The 7,861-nt window shown below is 49.9% G+C and overlaps 1 protein-coding gene across 1 annotated transcript; it reads left to right on the top strand.

Annotated features, from left to right (window-relative positions):
- Nucleotides 1-2,169: 2,169 nt before the first annotated feature.
- On the top strand, nt 2,170-2,748 carry LOC145824021 (uncharacterized). The gene has a single exon (XM_082923604.1). It carries the CDS (start codon nt 2,170-2,172, stop codon nt 2,746-2,748), a length of 579 nt encoding a protein of 192 aa, XP_082779730.1.
- The last annotated feature ends 5,113 nt before the right edge of the window (nt 2,749-7,861 follow it).

The following is a 7,861-nucleotide window of genomic DNA, read 5'->3' on the forward strand; positions in this document are numbered from 1 at the left end:
ATCCTCAGCAGACACAACAGACTGAACCTACTAGAAATAACCGCCGGCGCACCCCTCCCCGACAACCAGCACAACCTAACCAAGGTCATGATCGCCCTCCACAGCAACCTCGGGCACAAGGCAACCCTGCCCCACCTGTTGGAAAAATTTGAGTTATTTTCGGTGGGCTTGTTTGTGGTGGACCATCCCGCTCGGCTCAGCGGGCAGAACTCAGAAAAATAAGGTAGGGCTCAGACAAAGAAGTTGCCACGTTGGACCGACCCCCCAAACAGCCCCGGCAGTGGACCGAGCATATCACCTTTACGGACGCCGACTGCACAGGCATCCGTTACCCCCATGACGACCCTCTCGTCATTTCCGCTCTCCTCTCCAATTACAATGTCAGACGGGTTCTCATCGACAACGACAGTTCTTCAGACATCATCTTCCTCAATTGCTTCCGCCAGCTCAAGATCGGGAAAAAAAGTCTGTCTCCTCTCCAAACCCCTTTGGTCGGTTTTACTGGCGACCGGGTGACCTCCATCGACTCTATCGATCTTCCCATCACAATCGGCGAGTACCCGCGTCAGGCCACCAAGGTACTCACCTTCCTTGTTATTGACTGCCCCTCTACCTATATCATCATCCTTGGCCGCACTGCCCTAAATGTTTTCCAAGCTATCACATCCACTTACCACCTTGCCATCAAGTTCCCCACCAATCTTGGGGTCGGAATAGTAAGGGGAGAGCAGACTGGGGCCAGAGAATGTTATGTTGCCTCACTTAAAAAAGTCAAGCTAAAGGAGGCCATGATCATTGAAGGACTCGATGTCAGAGACGATGACGAGTTGGTTAGGGGGAAACCAGTGAAAGAACTTGTCGAGGTACTCATCGATCCCACCAACCCAGCAAAAACTACCAAGATCGGCAGCCAACTATCCACCCAGGCAAAATTCGACCTTACCGCCCTCTTGATCGAGCACAAAGATGTTTTTTTCTGGACCCACTCCGATATGCTAGGTATCGACCCCTCCTTCATAATCCATCGCCTCAGCATTGAACCCCATTTCCGACCCTTCCGCCAGAAGCAACACATCTTTCATCCAGAGCACAACACTCTCATTGCTGCAGAAGTAGATAAGCTCCTTGAGGCACAATTCATCAAGAACGTGGACTACCCTAGATGGTTGTCAAACGTGGTCCTAGTCCGTAAGAACAACGGTAAATGGCGACTCTGTGTCGACTACTTTGACCTCAACTGAGCTTGCCCCAAAGACAGCTATCCCCTTCCTCGCATAGATCTGCTGGTTGACGCCACAACCGGTCATCAAATGCTCAGCTTCATGGATGTCTTCTCCGGGTACAACCAAATTCTGATGCACCCGTCTGATCGGGAACACACATCCTTCATCACCGACCGTGGTACCTACCATTACCGTGTGATGCCATTTGGGTTGAAGAATGCTGGCGCCACCTACCAACGGTTGGTCAATGCTGTCTTTCATCATCAGATAGGTCGGAACATGGAAGTATATGTCGATGACATGCTAGTCAAGAGCAAGCTCTCCACTGATCATTTGGACGACCTGCGAGAGACCTTCGCCACCCTACGAAAGTACCAAATGAAGCTCAATCCGGAGAAATGCGCCTTCGGCGTAGGATCTGGAAAGTTTCTGGGTTTCATGGTCAGTCAGCGGGGCATTGAAGCTAACCCCGAAAAGATCAAGGCCTTGATTGAAATGCAGTCACCCAGAACGATTAAGGAGGTTCAAAGACTTACTGGCCGAGTTGCCGCCCTTAACCGCTTCATTTCTCGTGCAACGGACAAGTGCCTCCCCTTCTTCAAAGTTCTTCGGCAAACTTTTGAGTGGACAGCCGAGTCCGAAGAGGCCTTTCAACAATTGAAACAGTGCATGGCCAACCCCTTTCCTTTCTCAGGCAATCACGGGCGAGCCTCTCTTCCTCTATTTAGCCGTTTCAAACATCGCAGTCAGCGCAGCTCTCATCAGGGAAGACAGCTCCGTCCAACGGCCGGTCTACTACATCAGTCGGGCTCTCAGGGGAGCGGAACAGAATTACCCATTGTTAGAAAAAATGTCCTTGGCCTTGGTCACCGCCTCTAGATGACTTCATCCTTACTTCCAAGCCCATTCCATAGTGGTCCTCACTGACCAACCATTGAAAAAGATCATGCAACAACCAGAGCTCTCCGGCAAACTTATGCAATGGTCGATTGAACTCAGCCAGTTTGATATCTCCTACTGGCCTCGGACAGCCATTAAGGGGCAAGCTGTTGCCGATTTAATCCTGGAATTCACTAATCTCATCCCAACCACAGCTCCTCCACCCCCACCAACCCCTACCGAACTAAAAGACCCCCACTCCTGGACCCTCAATGTCGACGGATCATCCTGCAAGGAAGGCAGTGGGGCTGGTCTCATCCTCACCATCCCTGAGGGTGATTATTTCAAATACGCCCTCCGTTTCTTGTTCGATGCAAGCAATAATGAAGTCGAATATAAGGCGTTGATTGCAGGTTTCCGCCTCACCAGAGACATTGGTGTTAGCCATATCCAAGTGTTCAGCGATTCCCAGCTCATTGTCGGTCAAATCACAGGGAAATTCGATGCCAAAGAAGACACAATGCGGGCTTATCGGGATATTGCACTCCCTCTCGCTCGCCTCTTCACCAGATTCCATATCAAGCACATCCCTCGGACCAAAAACTCCAAGGCAGATAAAATAGCTCAGTTGGCTTCGGCAGACTAGTCAGACCTCAGCCACGGTGTCTGCCTCGAGTACCTAGCCCATCCAGCCATTTTCCCAAACCAACAGCAAGTCTACTTCCTCCAAAATGAACCCATTCCTTGGGCGGCGGACATCTTTTTATTTCTGACAACAGGGGAACTACGATAAACAGCAAGCCGCCAAAGTGAGGGCCCGGTCGTCCAACTACATTCTTGTCAGCGGCCTCTTGTACAAATGTGACTTTTCACGCCCGTATCTGCGATGCCTCAGTCCAGCTCAAGCAACCTACGTGATGAGGGAAGTCTATGAGGGTATCTGTGGTAATCATTCGGGTGCCCGGTCCCTAGCCCAAAAAATACTTCGCACTGGTTATTTCTGGCCTACTCTCAATCAGGATGCGATTGACTTTGTGCTCAAATGTAATAAATGCCAACGTTTTGCCAACATCCCCCATGCTCCTCCCACGGAATTGATCACACTTTGCAGTCCCTACCCATTCGCCAAATGGGGGATCGACCTAGTTGGCCCATTGCCCACTGGCCGAGGTCAAACCAAATTCACCGTCGTCGCCATTGATTACTTCATTAAATGGGTGAAGGCAGAGCCCCTTGCCACAATTACCAAGCGAAACACAACCAGATTTATCTGGCAGTCGATCATGTGCAGATTTGGCATCCCTCAAGCCATCGTCTCTGACAACGGCAAACAATTCAACAATGCTAACTTCAGGAAATTCTATGCAGAGTTTCGAATCCAGCCATGTTTCTCTTCCCCAGGTCATCCCCAAGCCAATAGCCAAGTTGAGGTCACCAACCGTTCTCTTCTGAAGATCATCAAAACCAAGTTGGAAGCTGCTAAGGGACTCTGGGCTGAGGAACTACCGAATGTACTCTGGGCCTACCGCACTACCGCTCGAACTCCCACTGGAGAGACCCCCTTTCGCTTAACATACGGCGTTGAGGCGGTCATCCCAGTGGAAATCGATCTTTCTACCCCAAGGGTTCTACATCCGAATCCAGAACTAACTGAAGAGCTGCGTCGGGCAGACCTGAACCTAATTGAAGAGCTCCGAGAAACCACTGCAGTCAGACGGGTCTCATACCAACAGAAAATGAGAACACACTACAACCGCAAAGTCAGACCGAGGGAATTCGCAGTGGGGGATTTTGTTTTGCGAGAAGCAACTCTTCCACCAAAAATCCGATTGAGGGTAAACTGGTAGCCAAGTGGGAAGGACATTATGTTGTGAAAGCCAGACCTCGTCCAGGTACTTACCGACTTCAGGATATGGAAGGTCGAGACCTCTCCCATCTTTGGAACGCTGAGCATTTAAAGCGTTATTTTCAATAGAAGTTGTATTTTTGTATTGATTAATCGCTGTATTTTCTTTTTGACAATCTACGCACTTGTATGCTCTCATTCTCTCCTCATATGGTGTAAATTTATGATCAAATGGGCTGCACTTCGTATGACAACAAGCTTCTATCTCAGTTATTTGTGTGGTATTTCAATAACGCCATGAAGAGCTCGGCCAGACCGAGTCACTTAAAGCCTCAGCCAGACTGAGCATGAAGAGCTCGGCCAGACCGAGTTACTTAAAAGCCTCAGCTAGACTGAGTATGAAGAGCTCGGCCAGACCGAGCTACTTAAAACCTCAGCCAGACTGAGCATGAAGAGCTCGGCCAGACCGAGTTACTTAAAGCGTCAGCTAAACTGAGCATGAAGAGCTCGGCCAGACCGAGCTACTTAAAGCCTTAGCTAGACTGAGCATGAAAAGCTCGGCCAGACCAAGTTACTTAAAGCCTCAGCCAAATTGAGCATGAAGAGCTCGGCTAGACCGAGTTACTTAAAGCCTCAGCCATACTGAGCATGAAGAGCTCGGCCAAACCGAGCTACTTAAAGCCTCAGCCAATCTGAGCCACCATTACAACTTTATGATCATAGCATAGTTGCCATACTTAGGCAAATTCCGGTTCAATGTATTCTAAGTCAGACTGGCTCCTTGCTGGGTCATGATTCACAACTTCACTTTGCATTGAGGTTTTCTTACATTTTAAACTTCACTCTGCATTGAGGTTTTCTTACGTTTTAAAACTTCACTCTGCATTGAGGTTTTCTTACGTTTTAAACTTCACTCTGCATTGAGGTTTTCTTACATCTTATACTTCACAATGATTACACAAACATAAATTGAGGTTCATTGCAAAATCATAAACATAAAAACAACAGTATGCCAAACACAAGTCATAATTTTATTCATTCACAAACTTGTACATGAGTTTATTACAGTAATTCAAAAAAAAAAAAAAAAAAAAAAAAAACAAACAAACAAACAAACAACACCAAAAACAACCAAAATCCTAAGTACAAATTTTCTCCACACCACTCACTCCTCTTCACTTGAGGCGAGATCTTCTTCTTCAACACCCTCGTCTAGGGGGGTCTGAGCCACGTCGTCTTCATCAATCTTTAAATTGCTGAGGTCCAAGTCTGGGAATAGCTTTTCTGCTTTGCGCTTAAACATCTTCTAACCGTTGTCCCAGTACTCAGCCATCTCGTGTTTGTAAAAGTCCGACCCCTGGAAGCTCTGAATTACTTCTTTTTCACTCTTTCTCCCAGTGGTCGCCCCGACGGACCAACCCCCCCAGACGCCTCCGTTGCCAAGTTACTGGCGATTGCAACATCGATCGCCATCTGGAAGTCAGCAGACCCCTTGAACTGCTCTACTGCAGCGACGCACAAGTCGAGGTATGCTGCCCTCTCAGAGGCTGCCTTGGTCTTCTCTTCCCCTAACTCCTTCTTCAACGCTGCCTTGGCACGCTCGTCTGCAAGATCCCGCTCCAACCCAGTAATCTTCAGGTCTGCTTCTTTCTTTTCTTTGACCCACTGGGCGCCTAGATCTTCATTACTGGTTATGGCCTCTTCAAACCACTCGTTGGCGACAGTGCAAGCATTTTGGGCATTTTCCAGCTTCTTTTGCTTGCTAGCCAGCTGGAACTCGAGTAACACCACCTTGCGGCGTCCGTCCTCCAGCTCCAACTTGGCCGCGAGCAACTCAGCATGGGCATGATCGGCAACGTTGCTCTGCACCATCGCCAACACCTCCATCTTCTTTGCCTTATGAGCCTCCTCCAACTCCCTGGCACACGCACTCCACGCAGCCCTTCTCCAGCCCACACTCTCCTTCTTTAAACTTTCAAGTTGGGCCTTCGTCTCCTCTAACTTTACCATCAATGGCCTCATTTCGCCTTTGGTAGCCGCAGCCTTGTTTAGCAGGGCCCCTACCAAGGTAGTTGCCTCCATCTGAGCTGAGCACAACCCCCTTAGCAGTTTGACCACGATGAAACTGGCCATCGAGTGCACTGTCACATCTTCCACCATGCCCAAGAACCGGTCGGCAGCAGTCCTGGCTGGGCCTCCTTCTCCCTCCAATCACCTAGATACTGCTGCAACGTGGTAGAAAGCAGTCTTCAACCTAACCCCTTCCCCATTCTCTTGGGGGGCAGGTCCATCCTTTGGCTGCTGCTCTACCCCCTCCCTAGCTCACATCACCCCACCTTCCATTGGATTTTCAAGGACCGTCCCCCCACTATCCATTCCTTCCGCCAATCCCACTCCGGAGGCCTTCTATGCCATTACCTCTTCCACCTGCTTCAAGGCGGGCCCCTCCTCCCTCTTTCTTACCCTTCTCTTCTTCTTCCCTACACCCTCCATCTCCCTGTTGGCCCTTTTCTTCAACGGGTCACTTGGGGGTGACCTTGGCTCAAAATCACCCAAGTCCTTTTCCCCCAGTGGTTTGGGATGCGATCGGATTCTTTCCTTCAAAATTGCCTTCGGCGGACGATGTACCTGCGTCCCTTTGTATTTATTAGCCTTAGCAAACATCGCCCTATCCTCCGCCTCCTGCGCCCTCCTCCTCGCCTCTAATTCTACTGGCGTAAAGTCTCCACCGGTCGGCTGAGGACCCAGCTTGGCTGCAAACAAGGCTGAGGACTGAACGAGGTCGTCCCATTTGACCCCCTCCCTCTCCCTCCATGCCTTCACCTTCTTCACCCTCTCCTCTGCTACTGCTCTCACCTTTGGCTCCAGAGACTTGGTGGGCACTCTCCACACTGTGCGCACTCCAACTCCTCCGTTTGCGGACACGTAGAAGCACAGCGGTCTCCACCCCTTTATTGATGATGGCAACCCCGCCACCAGGCCCCTCCTTCTGCTGCTTGCAAAGTCACCCAAGTTTCTTGCTGGCCCGACGCTTTGTAGCATGCAAAAAACTCGTCCACCGTCATTTCAGCCCCCTTGTTCGCCTGCGGCCACGCGCTTGCACAAGCCAGTAAGATCTTCCACGCATTGGGCATCAGTTGGGTTGGAGCCACCTCCAACCGATCCAATACCTCCACTACTATCCGGGGGAGTGACAACCTCAAACCCCCTTTTAGCGCCTCCTCGTATAGGGAAAATTACCCCGGTCGCGTATCGGACGCCCTCTCTTGTGATGCTGGTGACTTTAACTCTATTTCTATGGGGATCTAGTATTTCTTGCGCATACCCTCCAACTCCTCCGCCGTAACGGTCGACTTGTCGGCCTTTGTATGCCAGTGATCGGGCTTAACCTCACTAATTGGCCGTGTAGCCGCAATAATTGTGGACGAATGAGGTCGCCCCGCCGGCTTCCCCTCGCTTCCCATTCGCCTCTCCGCCCTGTACTGCTCCGCCAAATCTACCGCATCATCATCGCCCAATGGATCAACCCTTGCATTTGTTGCTTCCCCTTGGGCCATCTCTCTCGTGTGTCTGCGAATAGCTTCAGATGCTGGTGTGAGGCAATCCACAAAATATTGCAACGGCGTATCACTCGACACGAAAGAGTTTACACTTTGAATGTTTTGATTTTTCACAAAAAAGTAGGTAAAACGAATAATACCAAAAGCCCAAGGCTTGCCTGTATTCCAAGGATCACAATTAATTTTTGCCAGTTTGAAAATTTTCCCAAATTCGCCAAAACTGTCTTTTCAAACACCCTATAATGACCTATCGTTTCACTTATTGCCCAACGTCTAACCTTCCCCGCTCTCAGATTCTGCCACGTATACGACCACGATTCAATGCCCCCTTCCCTACCCTGTCATTTCCACTT

Source organism: Camellia sinensis, chromosome 4, assembly GCF_055761805.1.
Source record: "Camellia sinensis isolate YWXY chromosome 4, ASM5576180v1, whole genome shotgun sequence".
Classification (NCBI taxonomy): Eukaryota; Viridiplantae; Streptophyta; class Magnoliopsida; order Ericales; family Theaceae; genus Camellia; species Camellia sinensis.

Coding starts and splice junctions, on each gene's coding strand:
- LOC145824021 (XM_082923604.1), top strand. CDS start 2,170: ATGCAACAACCAGAGCTCTCCGGCAAACTTATGCAATGGTCGATTGAA.